At 50.4% G+C, this 26,919-nt stretch overlaps 2 protein-coding genes across 3 annotated transcripts; one reads left to right on the top strand and one right to left on the bottom strand.

Annotated features, from left to right (window-relative positions):
• The first annotated feature begins 5,432 nt into the window (after window positions 1–5,432).
• Window positions 5,433–20,419, top strand: Chst13 (carbohydrate sulfotransferase 13). Of its 2 annotated transcripts, none has more exons than XM_034511240.2 (3): window positions 5,433–5,628; window positions 12,222–12,304; window positions 18,850–20,419. In XM_034511240.2, the coding sequence occupies exons 1-3, from the start codon at window positions 5,529–5,531 to the stop codon at window positions 19,687–19,689; spliced, it is 1,023 nt and encodes a 340-aa protein (XP_034367131.1). In that variant the 5' UTR covers window positions 5,433–5,528; the 3' UTR covers window positions 19,690–20,419. The 2 variants fall into 2 exon arrangements, with proteins under 2 accessions (XP_034367131.1, XP_076796210.1); XM_076940095.1 differs by lacking the exon at window positions 5,433–5,628 and adding an exon at window positions 16,099–16,208.
• A 1,857-nt stretch (window positions 20,420–22,276) lies between these two features.
• On the bottom strand, window positions 22,277–26,698 carry C9H3orf22 (chromosome 9 C3orf22 homolog). The gene is made up of 4 exons (XM_034511182.2): window positions 25,319–26,698; window positions 24,778–24,916; window positions 24,342–24,467; window positions 22,277–22,617 (listed from the first exon to the last, which is right to left on the bottom strand). Exons 2-4 carry the CDS (start codon window positions 24,864–24,866, stop codon window positions 22,422–22,424), a joined length of 411 nt encoding a protein of 136 aa, XP_034367073.1. The 5' UTR covers window positions 24,867–24,916; window positions 25,319–26,698; the 3' UTR covers window positions 22,277–22,421.
• Between the last annotated feature and the right edge of the window lie 221 nt (window positions 26,699–26,919).

Below are 26,919 nucleotides of genomic sequence, written 5' to 3'. Positions count from 1 at the left end.
TCCGGGTTGTTGATTGCTTTGGACCTGGATGTTGGGAGAGAAAATCTCACATACATTCCTATGTGTATGGTGTTATGCAGAGCCTGACGCTGAGAAAAGTTCTTTTCATGCTGGGATCCCTAGGTCCCTAATGCCTCCTCCATGGACTGCCCAGCCACCCCCTAACCCCAAGCCGGAGGTCTCCTAGCTGTCATCTCGCTCCTGATCTCTCTTACAAACTGAGGTGGCTGAGCACTGCCTTGCACCAGGTACTGTTGCAGGCAGGAACCAGACTGAATGAGTAGGACTCCCTTGGCAGCCCCAGCCCCTGCCCTCCCTTCTGTGAGCCTGAGTACTATTGGCCCAACTCCAGGGGCTGCACATGCGTCTCTCTGCTCACTGGGGCTGGTGCCTAGAGCCCATCTGGCTTCCCACATCCTGCAGAGGGCTGCAGAGTTGGTTAAACCCCAACTCCCTTGGTCCTTGGGTTGGGGGATGGGGCAGAAATACCCCATGAGCAGCAACCCACTGTCTCTCAGTCCTAGCATGCCTTCCCTAGGTGGTATTGAATTGTGCCTGGCTGGACTCTGTTCCCTGTTCTGATTTCCCTCCCTGTAACAAAGACCTTTGACAATATGGTTGTATAGAGTTCTATTCTCAGGAGAAAACCAGAAATCCCAACTGTTTTGTCGAATCTGATTTTTAAATATTTGTAACCAACTGAAGCCTTTTTTTGATATTGTGATGGACAACCTCAAGTTCAGCATCCTGACTGGAATGTTGAAGACATCACCACTGGGGAGGCATATGGGCACATAGGGTACCTATGCCCACTTCACAACTGCATGTGAATCTCACCCTAGAATAGGTTATTTAATTAGAAAACAAACTGAAAGTATTTTAAAGGAACAAGAAATTAACATACGCTGAACATAGCAGTGTGTGTTAGCCTTGGACCACAACTACCCTGCTCACTAGTGGGTGAGTTTCCCGGCCTCTCTAGATCTCTACAAGGGAAAGGATGGATGTCCCTCAGGATCTCCATCTGGAGATACTTCTTAAAAAATTAAACTGTATTGATCTTTACCTATGTTTATCCTGACCATGGGCTCTCCAGAGATACAGTGTGAAGTCTATTTGCACGACTATGGCATTGCACTAGGTATCACATGGCACCCAGGGATGACAAGAGGTAAGGAGAGGACTTCACAGGTTACACACCACTTTATAACATTTAAGGGAGGGGAGGCCTTGGGGGCTGTGGTATCTGAGGTTCCAGCACCATGAACACCAAGGGATGGATGACCCTATCAACACTAATACCTCACAGATGTAGGTGGGGATGAAATGAGGTCCATACCGGAAGGGCTCTGAACGATGCCCCACATGCAATCAGCACCACACGAGATGTTGGCATTTTTCTCATTGATACCTGTACTAAAGACTTCAGTTCCAGAGACAGCTTTGGCCTCTTGTTAGCCCCCTTCTCCCCGACCAACACAGAAGCTGAAACGCATAGCCAGCATCCAGATATCTCAGCTGTCAGGTTTCTGGTGTGTTTAGAAACGCTCACTGGAGGCTCTGGGAACTGCTCCATCTCTCACTTCACCCATCCACTGGCACTGTCCACAGCCTCCTTTGTCAATGCTTGCACTTACTTACTAGGCCAAGGTCATCTGATAGGCCAGGAGAAATTAAATCAGGCTGGTTGGAGGGTGCGCAGCAAAACTTAAGCTGTGGAAATTTTATTGAGAGCAGTCAGACTTTTTAAACCTTCATCGGGAACAGAACATAACGACGATTGCCAGGATCAATGCAGTTGCCAGGAGACAATGACGTTTGCAAGTTATACACAGTACACAATATTACTACCTAAGATCAATTGTCCTGTCAAACGTCCATGCGTCCGTGACTTCTGAGGGAACATACAGAGAAACGCAGAGGCCTGAGCATTTCACTGCCTGAGGGAGTGCATCGGTCTCTCAGGAACAGGAAGGCAAATTGTGCCCCAGGAGTCATGGACTCTAACCTGAAAATCCGATGACGCACACCTCTCAAGACAGCTAGGCCAGGCCAACTTTATGGTTCCTTGCCCTCCTTACTGCTCCTTTAACATGCAGGGACAGAATTAAATCAGAACCACAAATTCTCAGGCATGTCTTTGTGTGAGGCTGGGATTTACCACCCGTCACTGGAACCTGGACAGCCTCAGTGGAGAAATGTGGTCAGGTCAGAGACAGACTACACACTCATGGTCTGTGGGAATGGTCCCAAGATTCTGAGCACGAAGGAAAGATAGTTACATATATCACACACAACCATGATCCATTTACTGTGCTGTCTGGCAGGCCTCCAGATAAGACGGTGGCCATCTTGTTACCATCTGACTGCAACAGCATGGGACCCCTGGGGGAAGCATACGACCGGGACACTTCCACAGCTCTTGAGCCATAGCACTGAAGTGGTTTTTGGACGTTTTCAAAGTTCAAGGTAACTTGCTACTTAGCTATAGTTGACACGCACCTCAGGGCTTTTGCAGCAGGCAGAAGGACTCTTTTTCAGGGAGCTACCAGGGACCTGCACCTGGAGGCAGGCATCTGCACATGGCTTTCAATCTTTCTGGTGGCTTCCATGGATGCCCATCTCTAGGGACAATAGTGGGCTGAGTTATTCTCAATTTTGGCCAGCAGGTGGCAGCCTAGAAGGCCAAAACACACTGAAGACAGGAAGACTGGACTAGGTTCTGGTCTGAGAAACCCTGTGAGTTTGGGTGAAATTTGGGGCAGATAGGTAATATGGGTAATCCAGCATCCTTGGGTTCTGGGCTGGGCTGAAAGGAAGCAGACATTACTCGAGGATGAAACATCCTGAGAAGGATGTGGTTTTAGTGTGAGCTGGGTTACTACCCCAAAACAAGGTAGCTATTTAGAGCTAAATGTATAAACGTTATTTGTTTCATAGGTTTTTTTTTTTTTTTTTTTTTTTTTTTTTTTTTGTTTTTTTTTTTTTTTTGGGTTTTTTTTTTTTTTTTTTTTTTTTTTCGAGACAGGGTTTCTCTGTGTAGTCCTGGCTGTCCTGGAACTCACTTTGTAGACCAGGCTGGCCTCGAACTCAGAAATCTACCTGCCTCTGCCTCCCAAGTGCTGGGATTAAAGGCGTGCGCCACCACCGCCCGGTGTTTCATAGTTTTCATTAATTGATAGTAGATCATTGTTGTAAGAGGCACCAGTTAGGATTATTGAATACTAATATCAAGTCCTTACATGGCACTTGCCACACCTGAGGCTGTTCAAATATCTCTGCTTCTCGTTTAGCCTCCACAACACAGTGGAGTTCAACATTACCGCCATTGTTCAGGGAAATGGAGTACAGATGGCAGGTAAGACGCTAGTGTCGGGTGCAACACCTCAACCTAACACTCAAGGCTAAATGCTGGATCAACTGTGCACTTCCTTGTGCACACAGGGCCAGCTGCTCGTTTGGGTTCCCTACGAGGCTGACATGAGGGCAGCAAGACCCTGAGATCAGGTGTAGTCTGCAGCCCACAGCACTCACTGGATGTCTTTCTCTTCTATTGCTTTTTATTTTGTGGCATCAGGGTATAAGTCAGGGCTTCACAGTTTAGGAAAGCCCTCTAACACCAAGCCACACTCCTAGCCCTTTCTTTATCTGTGAAAGGCTGGACTTCACTTTGGTGTCTCTCTACAAGCAAACCCCGTGTCTGAAATAAGTTCTGAGTGTCTTTGCCTGCAGCAGCTGTGGGTGACATGGCGAGCTACAACAGGCCGAGTGCACAGGAAGACATTACCAAGATCCCTCACTGCTCCTTGAGGTTGGACAAGTCCTGCATGAACTGGGATTCGAGCGGAATTTGAAGACACATAAGAAAGTGATGCTTATAGTGTGCACTTGGGGGAAGGAAGAAACACTGGTGACTGATGCTGGGATGGGGGACGGACTGTCACTTGCAGGTCCCTTGGGCTTGTGTTCAGCCCAGCCATCTAGCCCTGCCATTAAGAAATGCCTTAGAAGGCCCCGCTCTTCTCATTTCATGACTTGACTGGGTCCTGAGTGGATGATGGCACCCAGAGCCAATGGTAGCGGGTAGAGCCAGGTCAGAGATGGGCTCCCTCAAGTATTCTCAGCGCCCCCCCCCTCCCCCTGGCTGCTGTCCTGCACTATGGTGCAATCTACCTCCCTTCCTACCTGAAAAGTCACTGTGGGCCCCTGGGACACTGGGGTCAGGCACTGTGAAGGCAGCTACAAAGAGGTCTCCTTCAATAATTATCTTTTACATTTATTTATTTATTTATAGAGAGTTTTAAAAATTTTTTTTTCCTGTGTAACAGTCCAGGATTTGTAGATCAAGCTGTTCTTGAACTCATAGAGACTGGCCTGCCTCTGCCTCCCAAGAACTGGGTTTAAACCACAGGCTGCTTCTTTCTCCTTTACATAAACTAAGATGCTGGAAGTGATCCTGACACTTAGATCCTTCCCAGGCAGTGAGGACTTTCAGTCCTACCACCTTGCCACTATCCTCATGGTGTCTGGCTGCTTTGAACTCTCCTTGGACACCTTGGGAAGCTGAGTTCTGACTTCAGCTGCTGGATCTCAAAGCTCCAGACTCATGGTCTCAGTCGCTGGTGTTTGAAACGGCTTCTGCAGGATACAGGACTTTCTGCCCATCATCAGCCTTGGGGAAATCAACATGACTCTTGGGCATTTTTACTCACCACAGAGGGGGAGTCTTTTCCCTGGTACCCTGTGCTATGATTGATGCAAATTCAGTTCTCAATTTTCAGGAAGGGCCATGCCCTGATTGGTGCACACACTTCCATTCAGAATCAGCTCACTATCACTTGTGTGGTCCATGTGGAGAGTTCCTCCAAAGTGGTCTTCCCCAGAGAGGGAACTGAGGGGCTGCTGTGGAGAGCAGAAGGTACATAGGAAGGCCAGAGGAAGTAAAGAAGAGTCAAGAAATTGCCAAGGGCTAAGGCTGGAGAATGCAGCCTGATAGGAGAGGCTATTGAGCCTTAAAGGCAGAGGGTCCCAGCACCCCTCTGGGACCTGAAAGCTGTACTGAGGGTCAAGAGTACTAAAGCCTGGCCGCCAGAGCTGTTATGCTTACAATAGCTGCCCTATACTAGGGTTAAAGCCTAGGGCATTGAGCGTCCAGAACACTCGAAGCCGGCCCGAGTTTCTGGCCAATAGGGCTTTGGCTCCCAGGACCTCAGCTGCAGCCTCTGACTCTGCCAGTAAGGTATTTGGGCCGGGCGCTTGTATTTGAGTTTCTCCTCTACTATTTCCCATCTATGTAGAGTAGAGAATCCCGGCCTAATGACTAGTAGACACCGCTTTTCACTGTCCTGGGGTTTTCAGCTTTACTCATTAAGTCAGTCAGGCGAGTCCATCTCTAGCCTGGAGCACAGAACGCTGCTTCTGGGCGGGCCCTAAACTAAGAGCAGGACTGGGCGTGTCCTGGACCTCCGCCGCCGCGCAGTGGGAGAACGCAACGGAAGCCGGTCCGCCTGCCACGCGCCAGGCACAGCATGGGAAGGCGCTTCTGTTGCCGGCGGCCCTTGCGGGTGGTGGCAATTCTGGGTGCTACGCTCCTGCTCCTGTGCGCAGCGCCTCGTGCCCTGCGTCCTGGTGAGTGCGCGGGGCCGGGGCTCTGCTTTGCTTTCTCAGCTGGAGCACCTTCTGGGGCCACCTGGCACCTCTCTGCTGTTTTGGGCTGGGACGTCTCTGGTGGAAGACAGGTGCCCTCCATTCCCTCCTTGTCCCTAGCGAGATGACCATTGTCTGACTCTGGTTGTGCTGCTGGTGTGGAACTTTTGGTCATTCTGGGGATGCTGTCTGTGTTACTTTTGCCCCAGTCTCTGAGCCCTGAGAAGTCAGCTTGTGCTCTGGCAGGGATGCCTGTCTTAATCTGAGATCCTGCTGAGACTATACATCCACAGAAGAACTGCACAGCTCTATGCCGTCCATGACTTGCTAGTAGCAGTTTCCACCAGGCATGTGGTCAGTCTCTGAATGAGCCTAGGTCTCCTCTGGCAGATAACTCACTTTACAGACAAAGCTGAGGGCAGAGGTCAGGTGTGGAGTGGCTTGGAGGTACCTGGGCAGTGGGTTACATTTGTGATGGTTTGCCCATTCCTAGTCTCTGTGTGTGGAGTCTGCTCACTTCCAGGTAAGTTCTTACCCAAGGATGGATAGGGGCATTAGCTGGGAGTGACTCAGGACAAGGGAAAACTGTTTTCAGAATGATACCTATCCATGAAGGACTTCTATGGTTCTTACCCAAGGGTGGATAGGGGCATTAGCTGGGAGTGACTCAGGACAAGGGAAAACTGTTTTCAGAATGATACTTATCCATGAAGGACTTCTATGGCCAGGCATGTAGATTGGAGGTCACTCGGCAAGCTTAACCTACTATCTGTCCCCTCCCAGAGCCTTAACAGTCTCATCTATGGAATAGGTTCCATCTCCATGCTTACAGAGCTTTTGGGAGGGTGAGCTTGACTGTTACAGTAGACAGTGCTTGGCCCCCAGCCCTTTTATCACATTGGCTTCATCCTTAGGGACCCCTGGGATGGAGGCCAGGTAAACAACTGGGGAGGCCTCAGGAGTAGTCACCAAGCCTGTGTCTACTCACTTTGCCAATTAAAAACTTCACCATAACCAGATGTAACTGGCTGTGTCAGGGCAACCCTGGAAGCCCCCCGAAGGCAGCTGCCTTCCCGTTACTACAGACCTGCAGGTGAATGGCTACTCCTGCATAGGTGCTTCCTCGTGTATAATGTGTCCCTTGGCACAGTCTGGGTGTGGTCTCAGTGTCTGCTGATGCCACAGTCTCTGTCCACCCTGTCATTCATTGTAGACAAATGTTTACTCAGTCCTGGGCAACAGTGGCTCAAGTCCCTTAGGGCCCAAACACTGCTGTGTGGTATCAGGGGATAGATGAGAGTCTGGGCCCTGGGGTGTGTCTGCAGAGAAGCATGTGTCTGGGTGGCTGTTAGGGTGTTTTCTTGCATTTTGGGACACGCCTCTCCTGCCACCTCCTCCAGCCAGGTTCGAGAAGAAGAGCAACCACAGTTCTGGGCCCCCTCCTCACCTAGGGGACCTAGAGGGAAGGGAGTGTGAACATGGGGAGGGAGAGTGTAAGCATGGATAGAGAAGGGGCTACACGCTCTCCCTTCACCAGCTTTGCTCAGGGCTGACATTTACATCTGTCACCCCAGGCTAGCCTCATGCTGTCTGTCCTGGGAAGTCACCACTGACTCTAGCTTCATCCCCCACCCCACCCCACCCCCGGTCTGAGATGGGTCTCTTGAGCTTCCTCAGCTGCCACCCCTTACTTCTCAGTCTCTAGATCTGAAGTTCTCCCATTTGGGAGTTGAACGGCCCCATTCAGAGGGGTCACCTAAGACCATTGGAAAACAGAGATCGTGACATCATGACTCATAACAGCAGCACAATCACCATTATGAAGCAGCCACCAAAATGATTTTATGGTTGGGTCACCACAACACGAAGAAAGGGTCTCAGCACTAAAAAGGTTGGGGAGAAATGGTAGACACGGGCTGGGAGACAGGGGGAAGGTCTGGTCCTGCTGCAGGGCAGGATCCCACTGTGCCAGGCCTCAAGGGAACATGCCCTGTTTTCGCAGTCAAAGTTCAGTCAGAAGGGGATCATGGGAAAGATTTATGCATCCAGGACAGCCAAGACAGGTCCTGTCTCTTCCTGCTCCAGGGAATGAGGTGCCACTGTTACCATCTGCTGGGCAAATGGAACACTGAGGGGTTACAGGTTATGCCTGGGTTCTAGCTGCCCCAGGGATCTCATTGGTCTCTTTCTAGCAGGGAGTCCACATGCCCAGGATCTTCTACCAGCACTGACTCGTAGTCTAGGGCCAGCATTGTGGAGCGGGACAGCTGCCCAAGACACCTCTGTCACCAGCATACCACCGTTGCCCCTGGGCTCCCTTGGCCTGCTGCTCATTACCTCTAACTACACGTCTGATGAGCCTGCCACTACATAGTCTGTATGGGAGCTGGAGAACTTACATAGGTCCCACCTCACAGAGTTGTATTTTGACACAAGAACCACAGGTCTCCATGTCATCTGCTCTTAGACAAGCCCTGAGGAGTGGGGGTGGAGTGATTCGATCTGTCAAGTGGGAGAGCAGAAGAGTCTCAGAATCCGTTGGCGTAAATGCCAGACTGCTTAGCAAAAGGAGGGTGTGTGGCTGATGTTGTAGAGCTCCTGAGAGACCCACCAGGTCCCCTTGGAGTCCAGAGCTCAGGAGACTCAGAGTCCTTGGAGAAATGGTCTCTGGCAGGTCGGTCAGCTCAAGTAGGAGTAGGGAGGCAAATGTGAAGAGCCGCTTTCCTGAGCCAAGAAGTTTTAGGTCAGGATTTGAGGCCTAGAGCTCAGAGTCAGAAGAGGGCACACTGTGGGAGATGGGACAGCTGCCCTGCACAGCACCCTCTCCACAGGGTCTCTGTGGCAGCTCCATTGCTGCCCTTAGGGTCTGTTTGTAATCCTTTGTTCCCTCGTCATCCTTTCCTGGAATGATGATCTGGGCTTTTATTTTTTTCTACTTTACACAGCAAGGATATTCGGGGAAAACTTTGAAAGAACCCCAGAAGTTGGTTAGATTGGGAAACTGAGTGGAGTGGTTACTTGTGTTATAAACTTGACATAAGCTAGGGCATCATCTGGGAAGAGAAAACCTCAGTTGAGAACATGTCTCCATCAGATTGGCCTGTAGGCAAGTAGACATTTTTGTGATTAATGACTGCTGTTGGAGAGCCCAGACCACTGTGGGCCATGCCACTCCTGGGCAGTGGGCCTGGTTGTATAAAAAAAAAAAAAAAAGATGTTGAGTAAGTCACAGGGAGCAAGCCAGCAAACAGTGTTCCTCCATGGCCCCTGCTTTAGTCCCTTACCCTAGGTGCCTGCCTTGAGTGACTTCCCCTACTGATGAACTGTGTCCTGTGATGCAATAAACCCTTTCCTCCCTACATTGCTTTTGGTCATGGTGCGTTATCACGGCAGCTGAAAGTAAATTAGGACAGAAAGCAGTCCTAAGAGAAGGGTTTGAACCCATGTGGACATATGTCCACTGGGGGAGTGGGAGGCCTGTGGGTGATGTGCAATGCTGGGCTGGTGCAATGTGGATCTGGTGATGGCTGGTCAGATAGGGGTCAGTGAACAGTTTAAAGATAACTGGAAAGAGGCACGATGGCCGTTTTTCCTGTAAAAAGCTTGTCTAACATGTCCTACTCTCCCTTCAGGGTAACCACTGGAAAGAATGCCCAGGACACTGGATTGTAGGGCTCCCCAAAAGCCCTTTTTGGGGATTCTGAGTGGGGCCAGCAGACCTGAGGCTCTGACCTAGCCCCTGCTGGTGTTTCTGTTGGTTTGTCTCGCAACAGGGCAGTGGGAACTTATTAACCAGGAAGTGGCTGTTGCAATGTGCCCTGGGCTGGACTCATCCACCCATGCCCCATCCTCCAGAGTAACCTGGCTTCCCTTGCCTGGGGCATGGGGCTTCCTGCTGGAAGTGCAGGCTGAGGACTGAGGTCTGCTTTCTTGGAGTTTTCTGGGGGTGTTTCAGCCCAGAGGTTCCCACAGGGGTGTGTCCTGCTGTAATTTACCCTCTGACCTGTGTGTTCTGCCCCTCCTCACCATGGCCAGCACTTCCTCCTTAGTAAGGCAGAGCTTGGGGACCTTGTGGATGAGCAGGATGAGCAGGAACCTAAAAGCAGAAGGCTGGTCTTCAGCAGTGCAGACACTGGAACCTGAGATGTATCCTTTCTTTGGAACCAGCCAGCCTTGAGTGGTTTGGCTTCTTGACTGTCAGTTTCCCTGTCTAACAACTGGGAAAGTGAGCAGAGACAAGAGAACACAGGTTAGTGTCACACAGCACAGTTCCACAGTGTCCAATGTCACCTGCCCCAGACACTAGCAGTCCCACCATGTGCTGCCACAGGAACCTGGGCAAAGCCCTCTGCTGTGGCCCATGGAACCTTCTGTAGGATTTCTTTCCATCTACATGGGCACTGAGTCTACCTAAGGCTGGGAACCAAAAGTTCTGGTGCTCCTCCCATTGGTGTCTGGAGCTGAGGGAGGCAGCCTACCTGGACAGTCAGCATATTCCTGCTTGTCCCAGGCCTGCTTCTCATTCCACAGGCTGCTCTGGTTTCCTTCCAAAGTACAGGCTCTCTGCCTCCACACTGCACTCTCCCAGTGGCACTCCAAAGAGCTCCCTGTTTATCTCCTTTTATTGGCACTTCAGTCCTTCCTCTGTTCCTTCCCCCTCTCTCCCCTCTCTAAGGCGGGGTAGTTTTTAGCTTCACTGCTGCTGCTCATCTTCTCGGGCTTAGGACCTAACCAGTGGTTCTCAACTTTCCTAATGCTGCGGCCCTTTAATACAGTTCCTCATGTTATGGTGACCCTCAACCATAAAATTATATTCATTGCTACTTCCTAACTGTCATTTGCAACTGTAATGAATCATAATGTAAATCTCTGATACACAGATGGTCTTAGGCAACCCCTGTGAAATAGCCATTTGACCCCCACAGGTTGAGAACCACTGGGTTAGGGGAAGTCTTAGTTCTGCCCACCCTCCTCCCTGGCTACACAAACCTGCTGTCTCTTCTCCATTCTGTTCTGTGTGTCTTGGCAGAGGGGAGGGAGTACAGCTGGGAGCAGGTCAAGCAAGGCTGGGGGTGAAGATGCTGAGGCCTTATTTGGAGCTAGAGTCAGAGGTCCTTAGTGAGGTGGACTATAAGAGCAACCCTTTCTAATCAACTTACACACACACACACACACACACACACACACACACACACACACACACACACACACACACACACACAAGCCATCCCTTTTGTAGTTTCCCTGAAATTGCCAGACCTGGTGCCTCAATTCTTCATTGGTAGGGTGGAGATAGCCTAGCCCTGTAATCTGTGACCACAGCTATTCTGGGCCCCCTGGTGTCTGTCCTCCACCCACTGGCCCTTGGCATCTGTTATGGAACCCACTCTTAGGCAGCTGTGGTCTGGCCAGGAAACGGAAGGCCTTGGGCAAGAAGTGACTTCTGGAAGGACAGGAACCTCTGTGTAGGTCTAGGGGTAAGATTGCTGTGATGTGCGCCTTCCAAACTGCTCTCCCTAACCCTGCCCACAGACCTAGAGGGAATCATGGCCCCTCGGTTCTTGCTGAGGCTCTAAGAAAACCCCTTCAGGTGCCATGGCCTTGAGTGGCACCTCAAACCTGAAGAATGGCAACGGCACATTCTCCCTTGGTGTTGAGAGGTGTCATTTGGACATATTGCAGCCTTGATGCTGGCTGCTGTATTAGCTGCCCCCTCTCTTGGCAGCTCATTCTCTGATAAAGGTGTTGTTCTGTCAAAAAAAACCTCAGCAGAATCAAACCCTTTTTTAGGGTCTGGAGAAGTTCAAGGACTGTGTCCATGAACATCCTGAAGACAAGCTTCCTGCGTGAGCCTTGGTCCAAGCAACCCCACTTATCCTAGGTGCATACACATGGCCCAGGTGTACAGACAGCCCTGTAGTCTTAGGGACACTAATGAATGCAAGCTAAAACAGAGAGTCCCTGTCCAGTTTCAGAAATAGGTAAAGCTACAGTTATCAGGAGTATCATCCACACCTCATGGCATGCATAGGCTTCTATAGGGTTCACAGGCTTCCAGGGCCTTTCACAGTGCCTCAAAGAGCCTGGTGACCTCACTCTGACAGCCTGCAGCCTGGCTATGCCATTGGCCAATCCTTTCTGGATGCTCACAACCCAGACCTAGGGGCTGGACAGCCATCAGACCTGTGAGCTTCACAGGACCCCAAAGAGGGTGGGTGGGGAAGCAGGGCCTGAGACAGGGAATAGAAACAGATGGGCTGGGTGCTCGCCCAAAGGGCAGGTAGTTCCTTTCCTCTTGTCCCCTGTACTTGGTGCACTTGAGTGGTAGAGCATAGGGCATGAGGGTGAGAATGACCCCAAGAACACTGCCCTACCAGTGATAACCACCCACCAAATACCCAGGAAGAAAAGAAGACACAGGAGGGAAACTGAGTCACATTAAGTGGGTTAAATATGTCCCAGGTGTGCTGCCAAAACACACCTGTCCAAAACCAGCAGTGACCTCTCTCTCTCTCTCTCTCTCTCTCTCTCTCTCTCTCTCTCTCTCTCCTCTCCTCTCTCCTTATGTTCTTCAGCATTTGAAAACAAAACTCTGGGCTTCAGCTGGTTTGGAGGAGTGAGGAAGAGTCCCCTACAGCTGTTGCGTGACCTGGACCAGGTAAGTGGCTGGAATGCCCTCTTACATCCTGGATAGGAGGCCACAGTCTCCCGAATACCTGCTGTCTTAGGCTTTGTACAGTATGGTCAAAAGAGCTTCCTGTCTAGCCTGGAAGTTCAATTTTTCCACTTATTGCCTCTCCCACCACAGCGGAGGCCTGTGCTTGTCTGATGCTATGTGTTGCAGATATAGGGAGGTAACACATCACCATGCTTGACCCAGAGGACCAGTGAACAGATGCTCATTAAATCATGCCTGTCCCAAGGGATTAACAAACAAACGGTCATTAACCTATGCCTGTCCCAGGAGTTTAAGTAGACGGTCATTAAGTTCCTAAATTTTAGTATGTGGTTCAGTAAGTGAATGTTCAGAGCAGATGGTGCAAGTGGCCCTACTGGGACTGCACACAGCCTCACACATGCAATCACACACGCAGAGTACAAACACTCTTTGGCTCAGGCTCGGTGGGGTTGGCTCTCAAGGAATCCGACCTGCTTCAATATTGTTACGTCAAAACACTCATAACATCTGGGACCTTTGATGCCTGGCCACTTGGCTGTACAGCACACCATAGATGTACCAGCTATCCTAGAGGGGGTGTGCACTAGCTGGATTTACTCACTGTCATCTCCCCCTACATAGAGGGATCTACACACAATGTCACCCCAGCCCAGGATAATGTCTGTATTCAAAACTGGCAGCAGCTTCTGAATGCCACCACCAGAAAGAAAGGAAGAAGGTGGGGGGGGGGGCGGAGGGATGGAGGAAAGAAAAAAGAAAAGAAAAGGAAGCCTAATGTCATACAAGTAGGACAGACTGATTACCACTAGGAGATCACACCCTGGCTCACAGCCAAAGGAACACACAGATAGCATGTACTGAGCACCTACTGTATGTAAGCTATTCACTTGTGCTGAGATTGAGTGGCAAACAGCTGAACTGGGGTCCTACCCTCACAGAGCAGACAGCACAGCTGGGTAGGGAATAGTCTGACCTGTACTGACACTTACATGAAACGGAGATGTGCTCTGAGGGGAGCAGTGGGGATTACAAGGAACTCTCCAAGGGGATTCTGGCAGACATGGGGAGAGACTGCTCCCTGAGAAAGGGGCTGGTACTGTGAAAAGCAAGTGTCACAGGGAACAGCCAGGCCAATAGCCTGGTAGTAAGGAGGGCAGAGAGGTTGTCTGCGGCGAGCCTGGAAAGCAGGCAGCATGCCACAGCGCCCAAACGGTGGCAAGGGCAATGGGGAGTCATGGGGGATTTTAAACAGGAGCAGCAGGGTCAGAAGATTCTCTTGGACTGCTGTGTGGGGAACAGTGGGGTTGCATGGGGATGTTTGCTGAACCTAGCCACAACCCAGGGTTGCAGATAAGGAAGTCTTGGTCCAACGAGGCTGTCTGGCTTACTCCTGGCTGCACACTGATTGGGGTAGGGGGAGGACAGACTCTCAGGGGGCCCCAGATTCTACCAGCTCTGCAGCCTTCAGAGGGGCAACAGCATCCAGGGACTGTTGGAGTCCAATCCTTAGAGGCCACATACAGTGCCACTGGAGAAGTGGCTGCACTAGAAGTGTCAATGGATGAGGACTGATCCCGTGTCATGCACTCACCTACTCATGCAGACCATGAGAGTAGGCTACTGTGTTTGCAGACAGGAAGCTGAAGCAAGGGACTGAGGACCCTGCAGATGCCATTGAGCTCATAAAGCCCCAAGTCAGCTGGACAGCTGGGAAGCTCAGCTGGAAGAACAAGGGCTACAGTGCAGGATGTGGCACCAGCCGTGGAGTCCCAGGGGCCCTAAGTTTAAGAGCCAGCCGCTTCACAAAATGCCATGACCCCAGGCAACTCACTTCTCCCGAGCCTGGGTTTTGTCATCTGCCAAGACAGTGTTGCCTGTCTTAAAACAGCCAATGTGGGGGAATTCGAGGATGGGGAGGGGGGAGTGGGTGGATGGGTGGGGGCACATCCTCATAGAAACAGCTGGAGGGGGAACCGGATAGGGAGTTCCTTGGGGGGGGGGTGGAAATGGAGAAAGGGGATGACATTTGAAATGTAAATAAGTAGAATATCCAATTAATAATACATTAAAACAAAACAAAAAACAGCAGCGGTGTTGACAAAAAGGCCAGCAGCTCATGGGACAGCAGTCGCATACTGCCCCGTCATCCTCTGAGTGTTACTTCTGTTACAGATTTGCAGTCTCATGGCTGCAAGATGACTGCCATCCTCCTGAAGAGGATTCCAGGACTGGGTGGGTGGATAAAGGTTTAGATTCCCGCACCATGCCTTCTTGTTTTGTATCCTAAGGAAAAGCCTTTCCCAGGAGCATCTGGCAGACTTCCCCACATCTCTGCTCAGAGCTAGGCCACATACCCTACACGCATGTCTTTTGTGACAGTATGATGCTGCATGTCTGGTTCTTCTGAGGCTAGACATGGCTCCCAACACTGTTGGTCAGCTGAGGAAGAGGGAGGTGAGTGGCCAGCATTCCTCCACAAGGATGTGCTGGGCTCTAAGGAGGCTGAGGCCAGCCTGGCCTGTGGGGCTCTGACTATAGCCAGGCTTCAAAAGCCACTCCTCATGGTAAGATCTTCTCAGAGCCCACAGACCCTATGGCCATGGCTGAACTTGGCATAGTCAAAAGAAACTTCAGTGAAGCACAACTCTCCTCATCCAGGCCCTGGTCCTCCTCAGATGGTGGCTGATCCTTCTGTGGGTTTCCAGACAAGTTCTAGGCATGTACATTTTAACTCTTATAAAATGTCACTTTCTGCGATTCAGACGGGGTATCTCTGCTTGTTCGTCTCTCTGCTTAGCCCTCCTTTGAACTAACTCATGCAGGATGACTGACATAGGTCTCCTCATTATATCACCACCTCCCTCCCTCCAGCTCTAAAGCCTGTCCTAGTCTGTGGGTTCTGGGCTCTGTCATCTCTTGAGGGAAAAGGTGTGCCTCCACTCATCTTTTCTGAAATGCTGGTTTCTTCCCTCTCTCATAAAACACAAAGGGCAAGCCACTTAATGAATCCTAGATGTCTGCAGAATACTTTTAAAAGCGTCAGAAACACATGTGTACGTGTGGACACACACCCACATGCTCTCAGAAACACATGTGTACATGTGGACACACCCACATGCTTTCAGAAATACATGTGTACATGTGGACACACACCCACATGCTCTCAGAAACACATGTGTACATGTGGACACATACCCACATGCTCTCAGAAACACATGTGTATGTGTGGACACACCCACATGCTCTCAGAAACACATGTGTACGTGTAGACACACACCCACATGCTCTCAGAAACACATGTGTACATGTGGACACACACCCACATGCTCTCAGAAACACATGTGTACGTGTAGACACACCCACATGCTCTCAGAAACACATGTGTACATGTGGACACACACCCACATGTTCTCAGAAACACGTGTGTACGTGTGGACACACCCACATGCTCTCAGAAACACATGTGTATGTGTGGACACACCCACATGCTCTCATGCCATCAGCAGCCATGATTTCTTGCTGGGGCTAGGGCTGGGTCTGAGTCTGGGTCTGGGTCTGGGGCTCTACCATTTCTGCCTCTGCTGTGCCCTCTGAGCTGAAATATTCTGAAATAACTCAACATAAATTCACTCTTTTGAAGTGGCTGGTTTAGTGGTTTTCATATTTTACAATGTTGTGTGGCCTCATCACTGGCTAATTCAAGAATACCTGCATTATCCAAAGAGAGTCTGTGCCTGTATTAGTGGTCATTCCTCCTCTTCCTTTTCTTGTAGGCCCTGTCAACCACTAATCCACTTCCTGCTTGTACATTATCTGTTCTGACCATTCCATCCAAAAGGAATCATACAACCATGCCTTTAGTCCCAGCATTCAGGAGGCAGAGGTAGGAGCATCTGTGAGTTCAAGGCTAGGCTGGTCTCATTGCAAGTTCTAAGACAGTCGGGGCCACTCTGTGTCAGGAAAAAAAAGTGTGGTGGTGGTAATCATACACTAGTTGGCCTTTTAGGCCTGGCTTCCTTACCCCAGTATAACACTTTGAAGGTTGGTCTGTGTTGTACTATTTATTGTACTTTCATCCCACTTAATGGCTGAATAATATTGTTATGGATGTGCCATATACTATTTTTTGATTTGTCAAATTATGGACTTTTAGACTGTTTCCACTTTTTTTCCAATAGGAATAATGAGCGTTCATGTACAAGTTGGTTTTTTTTTTTTTTTTTTTTTTTTTTTTTTTTTTTTTTTTTTTTTTGTTATCTGGCAGCTGTGAGCTATGGGTAGGCAGAGGGGAGCAGCAGTAAGGGGTACCCCACAGTGTTATAGCTCTTACTCAGGCGATGCACTGAGTATATAGACTATAGGCTATATTGAGTATATAGCCAATATACTATAGTATATATACTATATACCGAAGTTTGGGGATTTTAGTGTTACTGCTGCTCTTATGTCAGTGCAGAGTCAAGTTTCCTTAACCCTTCACACGAGCTAACATCACAATGCTTAGGCTTACATCTGAGACAATGGGCCCTAAAGACCTGCAGCCTTCTAGAACTTTTCAGCAAGAAGGTTATGCACTGTCCCCTTCTCTGGTGCTCTAAGCCTTCTCTCCTTCTTCAACCCCAGCTCTTCACCCCTCTCTGCTCTTTCCTTCCCCTTCTTCCTGCCCTGGCAGTTCTCCAGTGTTTGGAGAAGGAGTTGGTTCAGCTCAGGTGCAGCAGTTGCCTTCCCTGCTTCGCTGCTTCGCCTGCCCGATCCCTGCTACCATCTCAGCCCACAATAGAGAAAGGAGCCAAGAAAAGACCCTCCAGAGAAGGACCCAATAGCCCAGTGCTGCAATAGCTGGAACAGTGCAGAGGGCCTCACAGAGAAGCAGTCGATTTCTGCTCACACAGCTCAAGAAGGGGCATTGGTACCAAACAGCCATTTGTTTCTTTAGCATGCCACAGACATAGAGGCTTGGATTTGGAACAATTAAGGACCTGGGGCACAGGGACAAATGAGACTAGACACTTGCTCTCCCCGAGACCCAGGTAGAAATGGCTGCTGGGTTTTCTAGATCTTGTTAAGCCCTGTAATAACAAAAGTCTGGAAAAAAAAAAACCAGTTCCCCTACCCCTGGTTGAAGCTGTGTCTTCAGGAGCCAGGGCAAGCAGCTGGGATCTTTGTAGTTTTCTCAAGGTGTCTGTAGTGTTCAAGATGGCCCGTGCTGACATGAGGGGAGTTTGACTATTTGGCTGCCATCCCTTTACTCAGCAGAGCCACGGAAAGTCTGGCAGCTGCTAATTAGGGACCCAAATTACTCACTCCCCAATGTCTTTGATTATTTTCAGAAAAATGAACAGCAGAAGGGTGGTACAATTATCATTAACACTTTGAGTAACTAGTAGACTTTAACAGTGCCCTGCACCCTAGGTGGTTACATCTCCTCCGGCTCATATCCATGAGGGCAGCAGGGTCTAGTCTTAGAGATGAGGAACCTATCTGAAGAAGAATAAATTTGAACGGATACTCTGTTACCCCGGCCTGGTTCTTTACATGGCTGAGGCAGGCTAAGTGGATCATGTCCATGGTCCTCTTAATAGGACGTAATTCATAGAGCTATACTGTGTTTGGCATACAGGAAGGGCTAGATAAATGCTGGTGGTTGGTTTTATTTCTGTTTGGTTTGATTTTGTTTCTCACAGAGGAAAGATGGGCTGGGAAAAGGTCAAGCTTCCTGACCAAGCACTAAGATTACAGCTTGCTGGTGGAAGGCTGCAGAGACGGATTAGCATGAAGAGCACTTGTAGAGAACCCAGGTTCAAATCCCAGCACCCATATGGTGGCTCATTTACATTTGTAATTCCAGTTCCAGAGGATCCAGCGCCCTCTTCTGGCCTCTTTGGGCACCGAGTGTATGTGGCCCACAAATAGACATGCAGATAAAACATCCATACACATAAAATAAGCAACTTTGCTGGGAGTAAATAAAGCAAGGTCCAAAGAAACGTGCCCATTTACTAATACAGAATCAATACATTTATTTAACCACCACATACATAAAAGCCCAATATCCTACAAGTAGCTGAATGGCTGTTGCCAAGGGATGCCAGTGATAACCAGGGCACAGCCTTTCTGTTGTCCTTGTTACGAGTGGGTGAGGTAGGGAAGACACAATGAGGCAGCAGCAATTAAACCCACAGTGGAGGACATGCGGGGATGTGCCATGACACCCTTGGGCCATCCTTCTCTATCCAGCTTACCCAGTCCTGTAACAACTCATTCTCTGCAATCCTATAGTCCACACAGTACCCAGCATATCTAGTTCCTCACATCCTTCCTGCTTCAGCAGTTAGACTTCATTTCTCCTAATTTCTGGGCAGATTCTGACTTCAGACCAGGCAGAGACTGGTGCCACCTCTGGGTTTCCAGTTTCCAATCGGGGATCCCCTGCCTGAGTGAGTCCCTGGGTGCATATCATCTGTGCAGTCTCACTCCCTGGAACCCACTATACTCTTAACACCACCATCCCTTGTGTCCTGCAGGGTTTGCCCTCCGCGATGGCTGAGGTGCACAAGCAGCGGCGTGAGCTGCTCCGCCGGGCCTGCAGCCGCTACACTCGACGCCAACGCCTGCTGCAGCCGGAGGACCTGCGACACGTGCTGGTGGACGACGCACACCGGCTGCTGTACTGCTACGTGCCGAAGGTGGCTTGCACCAACTGGAAGCGCATGCTGCTGGCGCTGCGCGGCCGTGGGGACCCAGGCGCGATCCCTGCGCACGAGGCGCATGCGCCTGGCCTGCTGCCCTCGCTGGCCGACTTTGCGCCGGCTGAGGTCAACCAGCGGCTGCGCGACTACCTGACCTTCCTCTTCGTGCGCGAGCCCTTCGAGCGCCTGGCCTCAGCCTATCGCAACAAGCTGGCGGGGCCACACAGCGCGGCCTTCCAGCGGCGCTATGGCACGCGCATCGTGCGTCGCCTACGGCCGCACGCGCAGCCCGACGCGCTGGCCCGTGGCCACGACGTGCGCTTCGCTGAGTTCCTGGCCTACCTGCTCGACCCGCGCACGCGCCGCTACGAGCCCTTCAACGAGCACTGGGAGCGCGCGCATGCGCTATGCCATCCGTGCCTAGTGCGCTATGACGTAGTGGGCAAGTTCGAGACGCTGACAGATGATGCAGCCTTCGTGCTGGACCTGGTGGGTGAGCCTGGCCTGCGCTTCCCTCCTTCGCCACGGAGACGAGAGAAAGACCTCACGCGCGATCAGGCCCAGCGCCTTTTCCAGGACATCAGCCCCTTTTACCAGCGTCGCCTCTTTGACCTCTATAAGATGGACTTTCTGCTCTTCAACTACTCCGCCCCCTCCTACCTGCGGCTGCAATAAGGATGTTGGGTGCAATAGGGCCGGTGGTTGTTGTGACCAAGAGGCCACCAGGTGATCTGGAACGAACCTGGTAGCGTGGATTGGAGACTCATTTTCACCCCTTATCCAGTGGGCCTGACCAAGATCCTGGCCACACTGGCCACACTCATTCCGACTGGGAAGAGCATAGCTGGCTTCTGGCCATTTCTGCCTTTAGTTTGATGGGTATGTCTCTTCCGCCTCCTGCAGTTGTCAAGTTTCTTCCTAGGACCCCAGGGTTGTGGTTTTGTTTTTGTATTTTGTTTTGTTTTGGTTGTGAGAGGCCATTTCTCAGTCTAGTCTGCAGAACCTGTCCATGGCATGGTGCTACAAGACTGAATGCCATGGTTTGGCTCAGTGTGGCCTGAGGTCCAGCCCTGTGTCGTCTTCTCTTCTCTCAGCCTGGCAAGGGCAGACATGGCCAGAGAGAAGCTGTGCCTTGGCCAGCTTCGGGGTGAGAGGAATGGCCATCCTCGTCAGCAGTTACTGTGTAGGAGTTAACATGAGCTGCCTGCCACCCCAGCAGTCACAGGATGGTGAGCTACTTAGTAACCACTCCACCTCTACCTGGCTGCTCCACCTTTGATCTCAGTCTTGAAAGATGCTGGATCTTTCCCTGTGTCAGCAGAGGTCAGGATGCAATATGGTGGCAGCTTTTTCAGCTCGCTGTTTTGTTTTTTTTTTTAAATAAATATGTTTTGTTACATTTTCACTTTGAGGAGTTTCTCACTGAGCCATGTACTTGCCAGATCTCTGGCAACTCACTGTCTCTGAACCTGTTTCCTCTGCTGCTAAGTGGCACATGAATGCAAGGTGGCAGGCAGATCAGAGCAAAGTGACCACAGAACCTACAGCAGTCACCTCTACAGCAGTCCACGGTTGGTGGTGACGGTGGCAGCAGGAGGGCAGCTGGAGTTCAGGAGAGCAGCTAAGAATGACAGGGAGCAGAAGTGATGGAGAGGAGACTAGGGACAGTAGAGAGGGCCAAGAGGGCTGAAGGAAGATGGTTGTGAACATGGGGGTGTGGAGATCACATTTACTGTAGGAGCAGAGGAATCTGATACCCAATATCTGTCCAGAAGCTATGGCAGTCACAGACACTGTCTGCTGCTGTGGCCTGTCTGTTGTTGGTGCTGTTCACTGTTGCCAGAAGCTGAGTTACAGCTGCCTCATGCGGTACTGCTGGTTAAAGGTCGGTGAAGCGATGTCCTGATCTGAGCTTGGGAGCCCTTAGTTTCTGGATCCTACAGCCTGGAGCAACAGGGCCCTGGCTCTTGAGGGTTTGAGTTGCCAGTCTGGCTCCTGGGCCTTGGACACTCACGGTTGGGATTGCCAGCACAGGAGGGTTTCTCTTTATCCACTCAGATTTCTATACAGGTAAAGAACCTCAGGTGGCTGACAAACAGAGCTGGCAAAGCCACACCCCATCTGTGGGGTGCAGAGGGGCCCTGCAGTCTGCCTGCCCAGTCAGTCAGATTCACCCCTGTCCTTTGCTCCTGCTGGGATCTCCCTCATAGGAACCTGCCTGAAGCCCTCAGGGCACCCTATCTGTGAGCAGCCACAGGATTGTGTACAGGACCAGGAAACAGCTGCCACTGCTGCGGTTGGTTGACTAAATCCTTTACCACAGCCTGCCTCTCCTTCCACTGGAGGAACATGGAGAGCTCCAGGGCTTGGAGTCTTTGCCAGCAACCTGAGACCATAGCTCTGCCCTCCTAGCCAAACTGGAGTGAGAGGCTGGGGCCTGTGGTCACACCAGTGATCACCAACCTCTTTGCTAGGTATATTCTGGCCCTCACTCTGTTACAGTTCACTTGAGGGCTCAGCCACTTCACACCTATTTCCGAACCACTCACTTTGGTTCCTAGCTCTACTCAGCTTCCACACAGTTCCCAATAGAACCCATTTGATGAAACGGACACCCAGCTATAATGCCATACTCTCAGGTGGTTACATCCAGGTGCCTCCAGGTGCTGTGCCACCACCCCTCAGTGCTTATCCGTGTTGCTGATGGTCATATGTACATGCCCTCTAATGTGGCACCGACTAATGAGGCTCTCTCTAGATGGCTAGTTTGGCTAGAAGGGCAGAGCTATGTTCTTGGGTTGCTGACATGGATTCTCTCATGCCAACATGTCCTCTCACAGGCAACACACACAGACTCAAGCACATACACATTTTTAATATACAAAAGATAGCGTCTCAGGTACTTCTATGCTTTAAAAATATTACTGTATTTTGTAGATCATTCCATACTAATACATAGTTGCTTCTATCTTTTAACAGCTGCCTAAGAGAGTGCGTGTCGCTGTGAGCATCAGTAATGCCTGCTAAGAGGTGTTCAGTTGGCTTCCCACTCTTGCTATTTCCAACTACTACAATGACTACCATTATTGTTCTAATACCTTGATTTACGTGTGCGTGCATTTGGATAAAGCTCTAGAAATGTCATTTGCTCTTTTTAATCTTTACTCCAAGGCTTCATGATTAAATATTTTACCCATTTAAAAGATGAGAAATTAGGGGCAAATTGACCAATCCAAGCAGAGATGTACTTTGAACCTGCAAAGTTTATTGGTGCTGTATGGTCTTTGCGTGTGAGGGATGGACTACTGGTTTTTGGTGGTCTATAAGGTTGCTCCCTTTACAAATGTCTCTGAAGCAGCTGGCTAGAGCAGAGAGTATGAGGCTAAGAGCCTTGAAAAGCAAGTGTTCTAGGGAAAGCTCTCGGGTGGCTCTGAAGTCCCACTGGTGGGGGGTTGGTCAGCAGTGGCCTGCAGAGGAGGCAGCTTGGGAAGGTCTTGTGTGGGGAAACGGAGCTGCAGTAATTTAAGTTCCCAGAGGTTACACAGTGGGGGATGTGGGGATGGTGAGAAGCTGAGTGGCCATGTGACTTCCGGAGCGCCGAGCCTAGAGAAGACACATAGAACCACACCTGACCCAGGGAACTCTGCAGGTTGCAACCAGCCAAGCAGACAGGGCCATAACTGTGAAGGCTCTTGACAGATCTGTCTCCAGCCAGGCCTGTCCCAGCCCTGTAAATAGCCTCTGTAGCCAATGGCTGCCAAAGAGGCCCAGGAAGCAGCTTCACACACTATTCCTGCCACCTGCTCTTTCTTTTTTTTCTTTCTTAGGGTATTCCTTAGTCCTGCTTATCCACTCGGTGAGTTATGTCAGTTGATAGGGGCAGCTAAGTCATGCTAATTTTTCTTCTGTAGTTAACCAACCACCTGAAACTACTCCCTTGCTCCCCATCTGAAATTGTCCTCGGAGCTGGCCTCTCCCACCTGAGACTGGCTCCTCTTACCTAAGACTACCTTCACACATTCACTAGGTAGGTCCTTGCTCTCTTCCCCCTATGGCACCTGCAAATGAAGTCCCTTACATTTGGGCTGCTTCTTCAAGGTCCCTGTACCTCTTTTACCTTGCTCCTTCTTTCTCTGTGCCCTGGACTCCACAACTGGCCCTCTTAGATGGACTCCCAGCAAGAAGCAGGCAAGGATTCTGAGCTAGAGGACCTCATGGGGCTGGGGCTTCTCCCACTTGTCCTCTGCTCATCTGTTCTAGTGTGGCAGGGTGCCCAGCCCTCACATTCCTTTCCTAGCTCCTGAGCCCTGGCTGTTCCTCCATCTGGGGGAAGAACCAATTTCCCACATGCCTAGCCTCAATGCAGCCCAGGGGGTAGTTCTCTTAGGCTGGTCTCACTGTGACCCATAACATCAGGTGCACCCTAAAACGTCTGTCACTATGTGGACTTCTCTTTGGATCTCTGTACTTCCTGCCTGTAGTAGGTCATAGTATCTTTACCCTTTGGGTTGGGATCTTGGACACACCCTACTAGGTCTTGGCCCAGACATGGTTTCAGAGTATGTAGGGTCAGCCCCAACATCGTCCTTCACCCTAACATGGCTAGACTGGACTTCTACATTCTATTCTGGATCTAAACTGCTTCCATTTTGCAGCATATGTCCAGATGGAGACAGAGGTCCAGAGAGTTAGCAGCTCTCTGACCACAGCCTCAGCAGCAAATTCCCCATGGATTCAGTTAGGAGGTTTGGTTTAGATGTCAGAGAATTCTTGCTCTGAATTCCTAGATAAGGGAAGAAGCCAGAGACCAGGGCCAGGCTCTCTCTCTCTCTCTCTCTCTCTCTCTCTCTCTCTCTCTCTCTCTCTCTCTCTCTCTCTCTCTCTCTCTCTTTCTCTCTCTCTGTGTGTGTACGTGCACACTTTCATTCATGTTATTTCTTTGAGTGTGCTGTGGAGTAAATGTACATACTGGTGACTGGCCAGAGCTGATGCACAGGGACTGAACAATAACTGAACTGTGGGTTCTGAGAGAGGGGCTGAGGCATCGGGGTGGGGTTGGAGTGCCAGGCCACCCTTTGCCACTTGGCCCTGAAAGTCCCTCAGGATGGAACAGCTTGTCCACTATGCCCGTGTGGCAGGTACACTGTAGCTGGGTGGAATCTCTTGTTTCCTGTGCCTGTTTAGGATGGATCACTGTCATCACAAGTCTGATGACTATGAGAGCACCTGCCTGAAGGTGACTGAGGTTTCCCTCAGGGTGGGGTGATGTTGATGAGACACATTTGTCTGCGTATGACCACCGAAGGCAGCCAAGTACAGGGACTTACCCTGGGATGGGGATGGACCGTGTTGGCACCAGATTCTTCTGTAAGGGCAGCTTGTCCTTCAGTGAGTTGCTCTTGACCTTCCAAGATGGTGGGAATGATGTGCTAGGCTCCGTCAAATGAGGTAACCTAGAAGGGCCCTTAAGTGGTTAAGTGCCTACAACTTCCAGCCACCTACAGGGGTTCACACCTAGATCTCTCTGTTTGGCCCCATACTCAGTGCATTACAAAAAATGTAGCTTTTCACCTGGACTGGGACAGCAGGTGAAGAAGGGAGAGAGAGCCACACTGTTGGCCACAGTACAGGGTTCCTCAGGTGCCCAGTGAACTAAAGTCTCTCCTCCTAGCCCCAGCTCCTCAGAAAACACTGTTCTGGGGACCTGAGAGCAAGATGGGACTTGCAACAGGGCTCAGCCCTAAGTGTCTAGGCATCTTGTACCTGTAAGGAAACTTCTTGATCAGTCTCTCCTGGGTCTTGATTTTGTTTTTCTTACGCCGGCGGGGCTTCTTGTGGCCTCTCAAGTCCATCACAGAGGGAGTTAGGCTGTGCCCCTCACAGCCGTGGCTAGAAGAGGAGGCTGCCAGAGCAGAGGCAAGAGTAAGAAGGCATGAGTGGCATCTGTTGAGCTCGGTTAACCCTCCCCACTGATGGAGAACATTGCTATTAGCTCATTTGTCATGGGAAGAGAGAACGAGCTCCATGAGGAAAGCTGCTTGGTTTGTGTCCACCTGACAAAATGGCTAGGGATCCTGGGCTCCAGAATAGCACAGTCTGGAGTGACAAGAATGTGGCAGAGCCCCTTCTGTCTGTCTGCCTTCCACTTTCGTGATGGCCATATTAGCTGGCTGATCTGTCCAGGGAATCCTTTGACTCATGACACCCATTCCAGGCATCTCCACTGCCATCTTGCAGTAGTGACTAACTGCACTGACTGGCCTGGGGCTCTTCCTTCAGGGCTGCACAGGTTGCTGGAGCTTACCAGGTATCCTAGCCTAAATCTCCAAAGTGACAGTGATTAGGACTTGGTTTACAAGGCCCCGGAACTGCTTCTGCCTAGGAAGTTGCAATTGGAAAAAAGCTGCTGTAGCCCCACGACTGGGCCCTGCTGTCACACTTAGAAGCCTCAGTCAGATGGGAGGCCCAGGCCCAAGGTGTTCTGGGAGCAAGCAAACCAGCAGAGCTACATAGTGTGCACACTCTTAAGTGACTCCACTAGGCTTGATCCTGGCCATGATTCTGGGTGCCAGGCACCAAAGGAACCATAATTCCATGGCTCTGAGCCAGCAGGGCCCATAGGCCCATTCCAAGGTTAGAATACTCTGAGGTCACAATCAGTGGCAGGATAATTCCTGATGTGTCTCACAGTAGCTGAGGGGGCCTTACCTTGATAAGGAGAGGGGATAGAAACAGGAGGAGGAGCCGGGCAATGAGATGGGTAGAGAGGTCTGGGGAGGTGGCCAGTGCTGTCAGGAGATGCCAGAGAGTTGGCTAGCGGGTTGTTTCAGGTGAACCAACTAGGGTTGTGCAGGAGCTTGAATTCTCAGCAGGCCGCTCAGATCCTTAAGCCTAGATTTAGGCTTTCTTCCTTCTCTCCTCTGGGCCAGAAGACCCCCTCCTCCCAGTTTCTTAGACAAGTGACTTGAAGTGAACAGCACGATAGGCAGGGGAGGGCACTGAGAGTTTGAAGAGAAGTTGGTGATTCTTCACTGGAACCACCTTGGAGTGGCTTGGGTTGACAAAAGACTGACCTCGAAGTGGGGAGAGCCAGATGAGAACACATCTCTTACAGCTTGGTGGTTCAGACTCTCCCAGAAGGCTCACATGCTGCAGGCACTGTCCCCAGCTGTCTGATACAATAATTGAGAGGTGATTAGATTATGAGGGCTCTGAAATAATCAGAGGGTCAACTCACTGATGAATTCATGATTTTATGGTACTGTGAGGGATTTAGTGGAGACAGAAGGTGGGGCTTATTGGAGGAAGTAGGTACTTAGAGTGGGCAGTTGTTCTGGATAGTCCACAGCAATAGCAATCCTCAGAAGTTGGTACCATAAGTGGGATATTGCTGTGGGAGACCTGACCATGTGTTTTGGGGAGTACTGTAGAAGGACTTTAGAATGTTGGGCTAGAACATCATTGAGTATTGCCATCTCAGTGGGCTGTTCTGTAGAACTTGGAAGATAAGAATGTTGAGAACAGTGCAGATGATGGATGCCTGACTTGTAAAGCAAAGACACTATTGGGCAGTGTGTGAGAAATCTGTGGTGTCTGGGTCTGGGGACTCAGCAGTGATTAACAAGAGACAGGCACCATGAAGGTGAAACCTTTGCTATACTGGGACAATTGATGTTGGTTAGCTAGACCTGAGACATTAGCAGTGAATAAGAAGAAACAAGCATCACTGAAGTGAAATCTTCTGGGAACTGTTTTCCATGAACACAAGCTGTGTTCCAGAGGCAGCCACAGTTGTACTTTGCACTGGCAGCCAAACTTGGTAGTGTGAGAATCACTTATGTCATACTGGTTATAGGTAGTTGTGAACTAGCACTCTTAGGCACTGAGCCATCTCTCTAGCCCTTC

Source organism: Arvicanthis niloticus, chromosome 9 (assembly GCF_011762505.2).
Source record: "Arvicanthis niloticus isolate mArvNil1 chromosome 9, mArvNil1.pat.X, whole genome shotgun sequence".
Taxonomy (NCBI): Eukaryota; Metazoa; Chordata; class Mammalia; order Rodentia; family Muridae; genus Arvicanthis; species Arvicanthis niloticus.
This window is presented reverse-complemented; position numbering and strand designations above follow the sequence as displayed.